Raw genomic sequence first — 16,255 nt, 5'->3', positions numbered from 1 at the left:
TGTAGCTCCTGCCGACCTAGCATCACGCTTCACGCAACACACAGCCACCAGACCATTGAGATCCGTCCAGGCTCACACACTGGACATCCCCAGCTTCAAGTTACAATCTGCTGGAGGGTCGAGCTTCCCTGTCCTTGCCGCCAAGCTTTGGAACTCCCTTCCCAATGTCCTAAGGAACATTCCGCACTGCCACGCCTTTAAATCCAAAACCAAACTATGGTTACTTGAACAAGATACCTCAGCATCCACCCCTGCATCCATCAGCTGCTAGTGCTGTTTTTGCACGGCTGACTGCTCTCTCTTGAACACCCCTGTACTTATATTTGCTTAATATGCATAGGTTCGCTACCCTGTCGACCTTGCTGTAATATAAATTGACCTTGATGTAAATATATCTTGTAACTTGTAACTGCATACTGCTTTAACCCTCTGCTGTAACCTGTTACCTTGACTTTGATGTTACTATAACCTGTAACTGTATACTGTTTTACCCCTACTGTAACCTGTAACTTCCCCCAAACATGCGCCCGCAAGCCTCTGGGCAAGGCGCGCAATACAAATAAATAAATACAAAATACAAATACAACTACAAAATACAAATCCCCATGACTCCTCCACCCAGGTGAGCATCCCTCACTTGTCCATCCCCAGGGTCAGGATCCAATAGCAATGGCCTTTCCCTGGCCATCTACATAGGGATGCAAGGGGAGTAGGAGTGAGAGAACCCTTAGGTTTCTCACACTACCTGGTGGGAGACATGAGCTGAATCCTGCAGTCAGTACTTCCAATACCCACATTGACCGGGATTTTGAAGAATGTGAACTTCATTCAAATAATTAAATGGTGATACCATGGGATCCTGCTCATAAAGCAATGATACAGAACACACGTTGACATTGTGCAGGGACTCATTGACATAGATAGCTGGTCACAAAGGCCTGGTGAAAGCCGCAAAGACATTAGCATATAACAAATTGACACAAACGTATCCCAAAAAAAGAAATGACTGAACTGAAAGTCAAACAATTTGAGTGTTATATGAGGCATACATAAGAGGTAGAAGACACACACATATGCAGGCAGCACTTATGAAATTACAAAAAAAACCTGCCATAAAGACCAAGCAACACCACTATGTTGATTTCATTTCTGATGCACACATAAATCAAAAAACATTTTTTTCATCTTACAGAATCTGCCAATATCTGCATGCCCAGAGTTTAGAGTAAAAGGAAATCTATGCCAAAAACAAGCCATGCTTATTTACGCTTAGATATGTAACTGCTGGTCTGACATTGTGGATAGAAGCCTTGTTGTGAATCCAGCTTGAATAAAGTGGAAGGCAACAGAGGTGACATGATTGGTTTTTTCCCCCGATCCTGTCTATTTTAGAACTTGATATTGAAATGTTGTTAAAAAAGTAGCATACTCTTTGCTCACCAATTGATCCCTGCCCCCAATGGTATTAAACCAATTAAGATAGCCATTAAGTAATCGGTTAAGGAATACAATTATTGCCACCTTTTTCAATGGAAATGATGGTCTTTGAACTTAACAAGGTAATTGCATGTACCCTGCATTGATAATTTATCAGTTGCTTTTACCAGCATACTAATAGAACATATATCATTCCCCAAACTCCACTATATTTATGAACTGACATGAAAACTTTTATTATTGCCAGGCAGACTTCAGGCCCAGGAGAGCGGTATAGTCTGTACTAGTGTCTGCATTAGATGACCTGTGTAGGCTAGCAGATGTCAGAGGCCCAGATCTACTAACCTTGTGTGTATTGACATTGTGGATAATATGATCCTAATGTCCAGATTATATGAAAGGAATCTGTGACAAAGCCCTAGTTAGGATCTTACATTGTTGACTGAAAACGAACATTGGCTGCATTGCCATTCAAATCAGCATCCAGCAAACTGACATGGGGGTCACAAGGTCCTTCATTTTCTCCACTGTTTTTCAACCTTTCCATGAAGACCTCTGAAAGCCTCATCATTGGAGTTGGGTCAAATTTTCAGATGATTACAAACAACACTGAGGCGAGTCTCCATTTGGAACCTGCTGAGTGATTTAGAACTTGCTTGTCGGTGGTGGACCAGTGGATGAACCTCGACATGTTAAAACTGATCCCAGAGAAGATAGATCTGATTAGTCATCTAATCAAAGGGAATATGCCCCCCCCCCTATCCTGTCCAGAAACAATGAGCTCTTGTCCCAGAGGAGTTATCTCTTCAGCATCAGATGGCAGCCATCATTAAGAGCTGTTTCTGTCAGCTGAAGGTCCTGCTCAGAATTCCTTTAACCTAACATTCCGAACACAACTCTTGTGAATGGTTTTGTAGCATCACATGTGGAGAGCTGCAACAGTTTTCCTCTTAGTTTATGAAACTTTGACATGGCTAGACTGCTTGGGTGCTTCAAAAAGTAAATAGTTTGAGCATCCAAAGTTTCAGTTTCTCCATACATCCCCGAACTGCACCAGTTGTGAAAGTGAAACGTATCAGCCAAAAGCCATGTCTATAGATCCCATAGCTTTCTTTTACCTGGGACCTCTATTCTACCTAGAAATGTATTAGCACAGTCATCAGTGAGGACGTTTAAAAAGATAATCAAGTCAAGTGGATCTAATTACTCCACAGATCAAACATAGCCCCAGGGGGTGGTTTTAAATATCTAGCAGCCAAAATGTGGAACCATTACCCACAAAAAGCACAGAGAACTAACTACACTTAATGTGCAGTCAGAATGTTTTTAATGTGCTTATTTTAATGAAAATTACAAGGGAAACAATGCATTTTTGGCACAATCATGCGTGCAAAACTTTTTAACATTGATTGCGGAGGACCAGTGTCCTTGACAATGGTAAGATTATGTGGAAATAAGACCAGATGATGCATGGGAGGTAGAAACATGAAACACGGATGAGGATAGTAGAGCATGATATAGGAACGGGATAGTGGAGGAAGTGGTACGTTTTAGGATGAAGGGGTGAGAGATAAGTGCTGTGGGTTTTTTCTGCAAGGGGTTGCGGGAGAGGAGAGCAGGGCGATGTGGTGGCATAGGATGCTATGCAAGTGGTTCTTCTGAAAAGTGGAGAGCTATGAGGTTGGATTTAAATAGAGATAAAGTGTGAGAGGTAGAGGAAGAGCATTCCAGAGTTAGTGAGCAGGAGAGGGACAGAGCGGAAATGAGAGAGAATGCAAGGGGCTCAAGAGGTGGCAACGAAGTGAGACGAGGATGATCGGAAGGAGCAGGGGAAGAGTAGGGAGTGAGATGGACTGATAGTTAGGGTGGGGCAAGTCTGTGTATAGTTTTGAAGATGATGAGAATGTGATTATACATTGCCCACTGTCTCATAGTTGACCGGCCTAACTGGCAATGGGCCAGCGAGGTGGAGGTGAAGCAGGGAAGGTTGAAGAGTGAACAGACATTAAAGCTGAGGACTTTATTGAGAGGTGAAAAAACATATTTGGGAAGGCCATAGAGTAGACTGGCAAAGTAGTCAGATTGAGAGGTACTAAACGGGAAATAGGTGCTTAGCAATGTTGAAGAAAAGAAGATGTATTTTTCTGATGTTGAGGAGTTTAAGTCTGTCCGTAATGGCCGCAGTGGCAGATTTGGAGATGAAGAGTGAGAGGTTGCGAGATGGGTCTAAGATGACACCAAGTTTGCAAGCAGAAGCAGATTAGGGACGGTAGTCAGGAGAGGAGAATAGAAGAGGGGTAGAGGAAGAGATAGCCTGTTTGGATGGGAAGTAGGGAACGTCAGTGTTAGTGGAGTTGAGCATGAGCAAGTGAGATACCATCCAATATTTGATGGTGGAGAGGCAGTTGGACATTTTTGACAGTTGATAGGGGAGGCCATAGGAGGAGATCAAGGGTCCAAGAGCAGGGGTATAGAGCGTGAAGAGAAGTGGACCCAAGACTGACCCTTGGGGAACACCAACTCTAAGGGGGTGAGTGGGGAGGTAAGGCTATTCCAGTGGGGAGGTAAGGCTATTCCAGGACATCTGGTAGTGTCTGGGGGTCAGATACGAAGCAGATCAAGCAAGGGTCTTGTCCTGATGCCTCAGAGATATAATGTTGAGAGAAGGTCAGAATGGTTGACAGTATCGAAGGCCGCAGAGAGGTCGAGAAGAATAAGAATAGATGAATGATTAGCATGACAAGCGGAAGAGATGTAGTTCCTGACATTGACGAGAGCTGACCTAGTAGAGTGCAGAGGTCAGAAGCTAGATTGAAGAGGATCCCAGGGGTTGTGTGTGTCAAGGAAATCAGTGAGTCAGTTCAAAACAACACACTTTAGGATTTTGGAAAAGTGAGGTAGAAGAGAGACAGGATAAAAGTTGGCAGGACAGTTAGTATCTAGGCCAGGTTTCTTGAGGATAGGGATGACAGTAGTCAGCTTGTAGGAAAAGTGGCACTGTCAAGAGGGGAGTTGATGTGGGAAGTAAGATATGGAGTAACACTGGGAGCTATACGTTTCACTCTGAGTGGGGATAGGAGGTCTGTGGAGAGCATTAAGTGTTCCCTGAGGAGAAGGTCATGAATCTTTTCAGGGTTAGTGAGAGTGAAGGAAGTCATTGTTGCCGGAGAGAGGGGGTAGAGGTTGTGGAGAAAAGTGAGCAGGTGGGAGATAGAAGGTAATTTGAATATTGGAACTGTTTGACGCAAAGTAGAGAGGTAGATCATTAGCAGAAAGAGTAAAGGAGGTAGAGGAGGGTTTAGGAGGTGAGAGAAGACCTGCATTTAGTTTATCATCTGCTTTACTCTTTTGTGCAGTCCTTAAGTACACACTGTGCAGCTTTGTTACAATATAATAGACGAGATCCACCGACTCCTGCTGATTTAGGATGGACGAAGGTTGTATGGGAACCATAGATTGGAAATGTCCTTATTTTTTAGGTTTTGTTTAATTAGCCTTAATACTACTTCATAAGAGGTTTACGCTGAATGTCAATTTCATTTGATCATGGATCTTAAACCTAGAGCTCATTTTACGAATACTGTTTTCTGTATGTTACATTTTATAGATTTTCCTAACTTATACAATTTAGCAGGGCTGAAATGAATGATCATGTTCTTGTTTGCCATCCCCTTGTACTAGGGGAGGGTGTTTATACCTTTTATAGGATTGCATATTTTATCCCAAATGTTGGTTTGCAGCAACGCACAGTGCCACCACTGTCAACATATCGTTTTTTTAACATGTGCGGTATTCCCCTATTGGTTAGGAGCCAGATTCTTTAGAGATGTTTCACAAAAGGTTTGTAATGCTCCTAACTACAGGTCTTCAAAAGACTACTTATATTAGTTAACATTTTGAAAAAACATGCAAGTATAACACAATGAAAATTTTCAACTTCAATTTTGATATAAAATTGTATTGTAATTGTGATACAAAAATGATCCAACACAAGGGAGACAATTTCAACACACATTTGATTCATATCTCATTCACCACTGTGAACATATTGCAGACAAAAAAACACTGCAAATCAAAAAATATTGTTTGCCATCCTTAAAGTACATTAATGGTAATGCACAATGTTCTGCTTTGCAGGGATCGCCTCCGTACTACCACCAACGTGCTGGGAGATTCCCTAGGCGCAGGAATTGTCGAACACTTGTCGCGGCATGAACTGCAAAGTGGGGACGCCGAAATGGGCAACTCAGTCATCGAAGAGAATGAAATGAAGAAACCCTATCAGCTGGTCTCCCAGGAGAATGAGCTCGAAAAGCCCATAGACAGCGAGACTAAGATGTGAGCGAATGGCCGACGTGTTCTCAGAGGTTTCGGGCCTGAAAACCCCCATCCATCAAAGCAAATGTTTTCCAATGGCAGCACCATTGTAGACAAAATATAAAATTAGAAAACGATGCCAGCCCTATCAAACTATAGGTATTAGAAAAAATCAAAATGTGTCTGTTTCCACCCAGATATAAATGTAAAGAAAATAGCAATGCTATTGGTCATGCTAGTACTGATTGAGGGAAAAAGAGTGTTGATGAAATCAATAAGAATGTATCATACGCCAAACTAAAACTAGTCATGTGACCAAACGAAACCGGGATGTTGTCACTACTATCTGAGCCTTTAAGATGTCTTCGTTTTTTAACCCCTAAGTGAGCAAGGCAATCAAATGTAAGCCATTGCACGTAATCCCTGTGCAAGGTCAAGGGTTCTTTACAGGGCATGGCATGTTTCTGTGAGTCAGGGGTGTAGTAAAAAAATGGTGCATTTCCATTACTTGTGACCCGTGCAAAGGGATGACATTTTATACTTGTGCAGGGAAATTTGATGGTCACTACTAGGGGTACTCTAGGTAACCTGGCCTTAGAATCGACTCTGCATGCAAAGGAATACCCGTAATCCGAATTCACTAATTAGCCGTTGCTGACTTGCTAACTTGCTAATAACTCATAGTAATAGACAATTGAAACAGGGGGGGCATGTGATGGTTACAGTTCATTAAAAGGAGCCAATGGTGTCTCATCATTCTCTTCCGTCACTTATCCACTGAAAGTCGCATTTTCATTGGCCAAATGGTCCTGTGGGAAGTGCGGGAGGGCATGGCCAAGGTATGAAACGTGAGAAGTGATCTAAGTATGCTCAACAAAGGCGTGACACTTATTTCTCCCCCATGCCCACCTATCCATCGATGGATTTAATTCTATAATTAAGGGACTTGTGTCTAGGTCCCCTCAAGAGTGATGTAGGCCAAAGGACAGGGCATTAGTATAAGTGCAGTAGCAGCCATGTTACTCACGCCCCACCCCCACTGACTTGGATACAGTAAGAACCAACAAGTATGTGATGATTTTGTAATCAAAACCAGGGGCAAATAATTATACTGGTATCAGGGGATTTATTGGGGGTAGTGGAAGTTAAGTAGTGGAAGTTAAGCGAAACAATTAAAAACAACTGCAAGCAGAACATCAGATTCATTTTTAATCATATGAAAACAAGGAGGAATGTGTTCAAATTTGCCACAGATGTTGTGGAATCGAGTCCTACAGTTTTTAACAAATTATATTTTATATATGTATATATATGTTACTTTTTTGTTTGCGTTGTTCTACAAAGTCAAGCAAGAAAAATGAGTTTTGGTCCAGTTAAAGGATTCAGAGGGAACACTAAAGCACAAAACATGTCTTTGGGTGTTTTTTTGTTTGTTTTGTTACTATGAAATGTACAGAAAAGTGTAAGGTGGAGAGGAATCAAACGCCACTAAGGCCCCTGGCTAAATGTGACTGGCTGACATGGCCTTTGATTCTAGAAGTAGTGTTACAATACACAAAGTATGCTGTACAGTACTTACAGGGGTCTCCAAGGGGACCCCAGGCTGGACATTTGTCTCTGTATGTGTATTGTGACCAGTGATAAGAAGGACGACATGTATCCAGCAGCTTTCCGGCTGTCTGTCTGATAAATTGTCTGTATTGTGTTCATGCAGTGATGTTTAGAAACAGACTGAGTTCAGTCAAGTGTGGGTCGTTTTATTTTGATAACAGAGCAAACCTTTAGGATGCAGGCCTACAACCACTAGCTAGTTATAGATATTTTTTATATAGATGAAAGATGTGTATTTGTATACAAATGTTAACTTTAGAAGCTATGGATTACCAATGTAATATTTCTGATGCTCTACATGGAAGTATACAGTATACAACTTGTACATTGATGTCCTTTTGTGGCATCGGTTGAAAAAAAAAATGAATTATGTCACAGATTTGTGTGTGATCTTTTTCCTTCATTTTTTAACTAACGTTGTTTCTTACAGAAATCAGGTATTTTAGAAGAATCTCTCCTCCAAAAACTGCTTCACTGGCTCTGTGTATAGATGTGCCTGTGTAAAATTGAGAAACATTACTTTGTAGATGTATTTTCAATAAAAAAGAAGTAGTTTACAAGTTTGCCTTGTGGGTGTGCTTACTAATATTGTAATATAATAATTTGACATGTGCAACCCTGGGGGTTGATGGACGCAAAGACCACACACAATTGATTAAGAAAATGAACAGATTTAAAGTGCTTGGTGTGACCTTGTTTCCTAGAAATCCCTTTTTATAGATGAAAGATACAGGTTACTACTTGGAGCTAATTAAAGTTTATCTTTCCTTGTTGTATGCTTTAATCACACAATCAAAAGTCCACCAGAGTAGCAAAGTGGCACTAAATGGTAATTTTACATTCTATGAATGTAGAGCACAATCTGTGCACCATGACACACAGATCCTACTACGCATGTGCTTGCACTCGGGTAGCTGCAGAAGCGTCCAATGTGGGCGCATGCGTAGAAGATACTTCAGTGCAATTGAGAGGGTTTGAGGGGCAACCCCATTGCAAATTAGCATGTTGACCACTGATGAAGTTCTGCGAGGGGTGATTAGGGATGATGACAATGAGACAAACTAGTCCAGGAGTAATGGGTTTTATAAGAACTAAAAATTTGCACACCTTTGAGTCTGAAAAAAATGTAAAGGGAGTAAACAATAACACCAAAACATTCCCTGATTCAAAAAGTACGCTATTTGCCATCAACGTTCAGCCAAGACGTTTAAGAACAAAACATATGCATAGTATCATGTGCAGTACGTGCTTCTTCACTTGTGTAGCATGTGTCCCAGAACGTGCCTCTTCAAATATAACAAGCTCTCCACAGATCGCCTACTCAGGAGCTGGTAAGCAGCATGCTAGAAAGCCTTGCACAATGTCGTACTGCTTACCAACTAAACAGGGGCCAAAGTGAAGTCATTTGCTATGAAGTAACTTTCATGTAAGATAAAGTTCCTTGATTTCACCACAAAAAAACTGTTCTAGAACTTTGACATAACAGTTGTCCAACACAGTTCCCATTAGTTGCTGCTCACCTCGATCTGTGCTCTTAGCTACATTTTCATGTTTAGCCTACATAATGTCAATGCAAAAGGGAACATTACAAGGCAGTTCTAAGGTTGCTGTGTCTATTGTTGAAAGATGTTTGACTTCTTTTTTGGTAGCTCCTAACCAGTGGGCATTGGTCAGCTAGGCCTTGCCCGTAAGCATCACTATGACAAGGTAATATGCAGAATAAACCATCAAATGGGTCCCAGTGAAGGGTTGTGCACTCTTCGGGAATCCACACAAAGGAAGAAGGAATAGAACAGGAGGAGGAGAAGAGGAGAGAGTTGACGTGAGACTGGAATTCTCCCAAGATGTGAAGCACCAGAACTGATTAGTCGGACATTTGTACACTTTCAAAAGGTATACATGGAAATCAAGGAGGCCAAAATAGAGGTGTGATAAACATCTTGCAGCAGCTCGCCCCATTGACAGTTGAAAGTTTTATTTCTACATTTGTATTGTTTTTATCTTCAAATACTTCTTCCACATTCAAGCTCCACAGGGATAGCTGGCCCACGTGTGGGGCTTTGTGTAGTGCACTCACGAGAAGCAGAAGGGCAGATTAAACATGTGCAGCACCAATGTATGAATAAAGTATGAACAATTATATATCATTCATAAAAATGAGTATTGAAAGGCTACGACCTCAAAGATATTAATATTCATTTTTCAAATGATCACATATTCAGCAGAGGATATCTCCTTAATTATTTCAATTCTGAGAATCCGACCCCATGCCATTTCCTGCTGCTCCCCTATGTAACATGGATGTTTCGCTCTGTTTTGTTTACATTATGTAAAGGGTGACATGCAAAAAAAAGCAAGCAACAGGACAATGGTAGAAAAATGAGCCCCAACACGAACTAGTTTCAATCTGATTACTCATATTGAACTCACTCACTCGGACTGATTCCTATGGACTTTCATTCATTTGAAGTTACATCAAATGCGTTAATTGCTGCATTTTAATTTATGAATTTATTTTATATATGTTATCTATGGGAAGCTGATATATACTAATTAATTTAGTAAATTTGCAAACTGAACATCCGGATTCTAATCCCGGCTGCTACAGTTGACCATGCGTTTCTTGGCAAATCACTTTATCTTCCCATAGTGCACATACATTTTAACATCTGTGAGGTAAGCATGTTAAAGCTACATGTACCTATTCTTACCAAGCATCCCATCACACCCTGGCTTCCTTAATCCGATCTCTACTCAATCCCTCTAGGCCATACCATACTGCTCTCTGTACAGTACCTGAAGTCCGACCTGCTGTTCTCCGTTGTTAAATCAAGTACCTAGAAAAGAATTGTAGCACAAACGGCAAACATTTGCCACTAACCAAATGTGTATGTTCTCAGGAAGCTGCTGTAAAAACCTGTCCAATCAACATCGAGGAACATACTAAAAGGAACAATGGCTTAAGCGTTGTGATAGGCAGGTGATGGGGACCATTGGAGCCAACATCTGCACCTGGTTCTTGTACTTTGAAATGCAGATTCTGTAAATACTGGCTCCTTTTTACTCATGGCAGGCAGTATTTACACTAGTTTCCTATGAAATCTGCCTGCTTTTAGCAGGTCAAAGGCGCAGGCAGATTCCATAGGAACCCAATGCATTACCACCAGCGGGAAAATCAGATGCTGGCAGTGCTGCATGTGCAGACTTCTAAGGCAGAGAGAAGGGGGAGGTTGAGGCGGTAATTCCACTCCGTGCCCATGCTCCTCTATACAACTCAATAATCATGTGGAGGAGAGGTAAAAGCAAGTAGGGCCGTGAGCGGGCTGTTTGCCCACTGCTTTTTTTGTAATCTGCGATGTTCCCTCTGCCCCGCTCCCTTTTCTCCTACTCCCCCATACTCACTGTCACCCCCCCATTCAAACCTCATTCCTGAGTCCTTCCTCCCTGCAACATTGTGTTATACAATAGTTCTAATAAGACTTCAGACAACATGAAAGAAAAGTCATTTAAAGACCTGCATTATTGTGTCATTGACACCCTCAACATGCACCTTTACGCAGCCTCCCATTCACCACCCTCCATTTGCACCTCTTAAAGAACATGGCCAGCTACACACACCCCTTTCATTGCCTGCAAACAAGGTTGGGCCCACAGCTATTCATACACAGATTGCTGTAATGCAGTGCTTGCTGGCTGCCTGGGAATGGGTTTTACATCCCAAGTAGTCGATTAAAGAGAATAAAGAGATATTGAGTGTAATATCACACTGGCTTGATATCAGCAGCGCTCAGGTTCAAGTCCCCTGTAGGAGTGAAGATGATTTTTTTTTTATTGTCTTCCTGGAACGGTATTTTCGGTTGCATAAAGTAAGGGAAAAATGAAGGATTGATGCGGAAAGCTAGGGAACGTTGTACCCTTTAGTTCCCGCCCTTTAGTTCCCGACCTCTGCATATTATGGATTTGCATATGATTTCACAAGAATGGAAGTCTGAACCTTAAAGCTTGAAGCTGGAGTCTTGAACCCAGACCTCAGAATAGTCGGGTGAGTCAGCACTGGCTATCAAACCGAACCGTCTTTTTCATGGTGTTTTCTGCAAGCGAGAACAGCACTGGAGGTTGGACTGGTGTCGTGGGATGGAGCCCTCTGCGACACCTCCAAGCTAGACTTCATTATTTACTGATGTTTTACATATGGGGGGACTGCCACGGTTGTTTTCAAACTAAAGGGGCGATTTGCCTCTCTCATTAGCATGTGAACTTGCACGCAACACTACTGTTGGTTGCCATGTGAGCCCCCCGGCCCGCACACGCATGCACACACGCACACTGAAGAGAAGCACGGGCGTGTGTTGCTGGTACGGGGTCCCAGCGGCAACTGCCTCTCTGGGACCTCCTTTATTCAAAAGCGCATGCACAAGCCGGAACGAGGCTCGCGCATGCTCACAACTATTGCGTACTACGCAACATTCCTCCTTTTTTCCAAACAATGAACGCACATAAACATTAACCATAACAAAACATAACCTGAGTGCACGTGAACAGTTCTCGACCTCCTAGGAGACCGGGTCCAAAATAAAGTCTTGGAACCTTGACGGGCGTTGGCGCCCCTCCCTGCTCGGGTACCTTCTGCCCTCCTCTCGAGGTGGACCCAGTGTCCCCGGAACGTCTGGGGGCCCTCCATCTTCCGGTGGTGCTGCTGGACGGGGCCCTTGGGAGGACGCCTCTTCTGGCGCCCTCGTTTTTGCTTCCGGCGGACCGGCCTCGATCCTCTTGAGTAGGATATATTTCTCGTGATCGTTCCTCACTCGTTGGCTGCCGTGACCATAGACCCCTTTACATGGGTCACTCCTAGTGGTTGGGCCTCATACGTGAGGGACAGCTTCCCCTCCGGGCGCCTGTTTCTGACCAGTACAGTGTACCCTACTCCAATAGTCTTTTCCTGGAGGTTCCTGCGTACACTTTCCCGCTCATTCTTGACCCTTCATTCTAGGCGGACGCGGTTGTTGTTGATCATCCCTGGGTGGCACCCCTCTACCTCTGGCAGCTGTCCTCTGAGGCAGCGGCTGAATAGTGCCTCAGCTGGCGCGACCCCGGTGGACTGATGGGGCGTCGTCCGATACTCTCGGAGGTATTCGAAAATTCTGACGCAGTTCGCCTCTTCCATCCAACTAGATTCTGAAGATCTTGTTGAGCGTTCTCATGAACCGCTCGGCTTCTCTGTTTGCTCTGGGCCAGAGCGGGGTGACACGAATTGCTGTCCCTGGAACGGCGGGCCATTGTCGGAGCATAGTTCCATGGGGAAACCGTGGGTGGCGAACATCTTCTCCAGTGCCAAGATGGTGTGGTCACTGGTCGTAGACTCTACCAGTTCCACCTCTGGGTACCGTAACCACTGGTCCACAACCGCCAGAAAATACATGCTTCAACCCGTGGAGCCAAAGTCAGCGTGCACTGTGCCCCACGGCTGCTCACTCCTCTCCATGGCTCTAATCGGTGGCCCTCTCTCTGCCGGACTGGCCGGCTGACAGGAATTTGCAGGCACGCACAAACTCAGCCACCCTTTGCTCCAGGTCCGGGAACCAAACTTTCAGTCTTAAGCGCGCCTTAGTCTTGGCGGCTCCTTGATGTCCCTTGTGCGCCAGATAAGGCACCTTGGTCAATAAGGCTCGCGGGATGACAATCTGGCGGCCCCGTAACAGAAGGCCATCCTCCGTCAACAAGAGCTGTGTGCCTTCCACAGTGCTTGGAGGTTCCTTTGAGCTCCGGCCTCTCGCCTGGCATTGTTGGGGAGGACTTCTCTCCACTCCCCGTTGTCCATCGCACCTTTGATGACCAGAAATATCTCGTCTTCCTCAGATGCATCGGCAATTTCCTGGCGTGACAGGGCCACAGGCAGAGCCGCCTCCATGACATTGCGTACCATGTCAATGCAGTCCACCACCTCAGCAGTGTCTTGGTCGCCCCTGGATGCCTGGACAGGTAATCTGCTCGGTTATGGGTGCCCGGACGATATTGCAATTTGACACCAATTTGACACGCAATTTGACACCATACTCTATCAGCGACAGCATCCACCGTTCGATGCGTGGGGATGATTTGGAGGAGGCGCCCGCCATGATCGGAATGAGTGTCTTGTGATCGGTGATGACAACAGGCTGTCCCAAGATATATAGCCTAAAGTGTTTGCAGCCCCACAGAATGGCCAGAGCCTCCCGCTCAATCTGCGAGTACCTTTTCTCGGTCTCTGTGAGCGCCTTGCTGGCGTACGCTATAGGGCGCATGAGTCCATGTAAGTCCGCTTGCATCAGAACTGCACCCAGCCCCACCGGGCTGGCATCCATGACAATTTCTGACTCCCTGTCCGGGCTAAAGTATGCTATAGTCTCCTGGCCTGACAGTGCATTCTTAATCTCAGTGAATGCCCTTTGTTCCTTGGATGTCCATGCCCATGCAATGTCGTTTCTCGTCAATGCTCGTAAGGGCTCTGACAACGATGCCAGATCGCAAATAAACCTCCCGCAGTAATTCACCATGCCAAGAAAACTTCTTATCTCAGCCGGTGATTCTGGGGGGCCGCCTTGCAGATGGCTTGCACCTTCTCCAGGTTGGGCGAGATGCCTCCCGCGTGGAATACAAACCCGAAGAACTCAATGCGGTCCTTGAGTAACTCGCACTTCTTCCTGTGTAGTGTGAGCCCTAGACTCTTGAGTCTTTCCATTGCACGTTCCAGCCTTTTAAGGTGTTCAGATTACGACTTGACCGAAGACCAGGATGTCGTCTGACATATTAATGACACCTTTTAGTCCCGCCAGGGCTCCACGGATGACGTTCTGGAAAACTTCCGCCGCTAACGAGACACCAAAACAGAGTCTTTTAAATTGATACAGCCCTTCGTGGGTGGTAAACATTGTTATATAATGTGATTCCGGGTGGAGTTCCAGCTGGTGATACCCAGATCTTAAATCGAGCTTTCGAAAATACTTTTGCCCCCTGCAGCTCATCCAGTATATCATCCAGCGTGGGCGTGAGGTGACATTCCCTCTTTATGGCGGCATTCGGCAGCCTCATGTCCACACAGGTGCAGAGAGCCCCGGGTTGTTTGAGCTTGGGTGCCACCACTATGGGGGAGACCCACGGTGTCGGGCCATCCACCCTCTCGATGATGTCCAAGTCGATGAGTGATTGGAGTTTTCTTCTCCACCTGCGCCCTAACATGGAACGGAATCCTTCAGTGCTTGAGAGCTGTCGGCCTCACAGACCCATCAATGTGAAGTCTTATAGGGTCACCTTTCAGCTTGCCCACACCCTGAAAGACACTTTCAAACTGATTCAGCAGGCGGTCAATGTCTGTGTGGTACACTGCCAAGGTAAAGTGTACGATGTCCAGGGCCTCGGAGACGGCGCAGCTCAACAGGGAATGCGGGGTTACATGAGTCACAAAATATCTGGCCTTGATCTTGTTCAGCCCGTGTGAGACTGGGGCCACAAAGACTCCCTGAATTGGCAGCGGCGTCTCCCCCCCAAAAGAGTATATTCGGGCCTTGGACTCTTCCAACTTGGGAGGGCCTGGGAGGGCTTCATAGTGTTCAGCTGCCAGGACGCAGACCGACGCCCCTGTGTCGATCAAGACAGGAGTTGGCACATCGCCAATGTTCACTGTGCATGTTGGTTGCCTACTCTGCTTCGCCCCTGTGGCAATGTTTGAGATGAAGAAGACCTCCTCTTCATCTTCCTCCTCGCCGGCAATGTCCATATCTTGCACACCCTGCTCGATCGCCGACACACTCCTGAAGGATCTGGGGTTTCCCCCACTCGACCTTGCCGGCCCTCTAGATGCTGCCACTGGAGTTGTGGCCCTGCACACCCTTGCATAGTGTCCAGGCGTGTTACACCTTCCGCAGACTCTTGTCTTCGCAGGGCACTCCCCAGCGTGTGGCAGATCGTACCCGCAGTACAGACAGGACTGTGGGCTCATGGGCGATGAGGGACTGTCCCCTTTTTTTAGACCCCAACGTGTCTTCCCCGGGGCTGAACGTCCAATGGCAAAGGCATCCTCACTCTTCCCTGGATGCACTGCCGCGTCCATCTTCGCGCCTCTGTTCTCTGCCAGTTCATACGCGCGCCCTGTGTCCAGGATTTGCGTGAGCGTCAGGCCTGGCTCCCTAAGCACCTGCCTCCGCAACTTCCCTGAGCTGCACCCTTGTATCAACTGATTCCGCACCATCTCCTCTTCATTCACCCACCTGCAGGTACTTGTGAGGTGCCTCAGCCTTGCAGAAAACTGATCCAAGGACTCCTCACCCAGCTGCTTCTCCGCACACATCACAAATCTGTCAAAGTCGACGTTCGCCATGGGAGTGGTTCTGGAGGGCCTGTTTCACAGCATCATAGGTGACCACCTGAAAGTTCAGTGAGTCAAATATCCTGTGAACTTCTGTGCCAGCCGAGTACACCATCGTGGCCTCCTTCGCATCGTCATCAGTCTCACCAGTGGCCCTGAAAAACATTTCCAGTTTCTTCACTCACAGCAGCCATTTCGGCCCCAGTTTGGATGGTGGGCCTGATGTGTGGAATTCAGGCATGGGTGCCAGGTGCTGTTGAGCCTGTGTGGTACTGGCATAGGGGCACCATCCTCCCCATCCTGTTCACCCATGGTGGTGATTGGTGTGAGGTTATGAAAGAGGGGTCTTCCCAAATAAGTCTCTCACTGACCTTCCCCTTGCTGGGAGATTAATCCAGGATCTGGTTGATCCGCTTGATGATGTGGCATGTACCCGCTGCAGGTCGTCTTTCAGCACACTTAGTGTGCCATCAGCCTCAGCCTCTTCGAAAGGCAGTAACCACGCCCCTTAGTCCATTAAGGGCCATGGAATGTCCAAAAATTATTTTT

The 16,255-nt window shown here is 45.5% G+C and overlaps 1 protein-coding gene across 2 annotated transcripts in view; it reads left to right on the top strand.

Annotated features, from left to right (window-relative positions):
• The window catches only part of SLC1A3 (solute carrier family 1 member 3), a 278,893-nt gene extending 270,968 nt beyond the window's left edge, over positions 1-7,925 (top strand). For both annotated transcript variants that reach the window (XM_069627140.1, XM_069627141.1), the window contains exon 10: positions 5,575-7,925. In XM_069627140.1, coding sequence (XP_069483241.1) covers positions 5,575-5,779 — 205 coding nt within the window. In that variant the 3' untranslated portion in view covers positions 5,780-7,925. The remainder of the gene's footprint in view (positions 1-5,574) is intronic.
• Positions 7,926-16,255: the final 8,330 nt, after the last annotated feature.

The sequence above is a fragment of the Ambystoma mexicanum genome, chromosome 6p, assembly GCF_040938575.1.
Source record: "Ambystoma mexicanum isolate Mex_15411 chromosome 6p, UKY_AmexF1_1, whole genome shotgun sequence".
Taxonomy (NCBI): domain Eukaryota; kingdom Metazoa; phylum Chordata; class Amphibia; order Caudata; family Ambystomatidae; genus Ambystoma; species Ambystoma mexicanum.
This window is presented reverse-complemented; position numbering and strand designations above follow the sequence as displayed.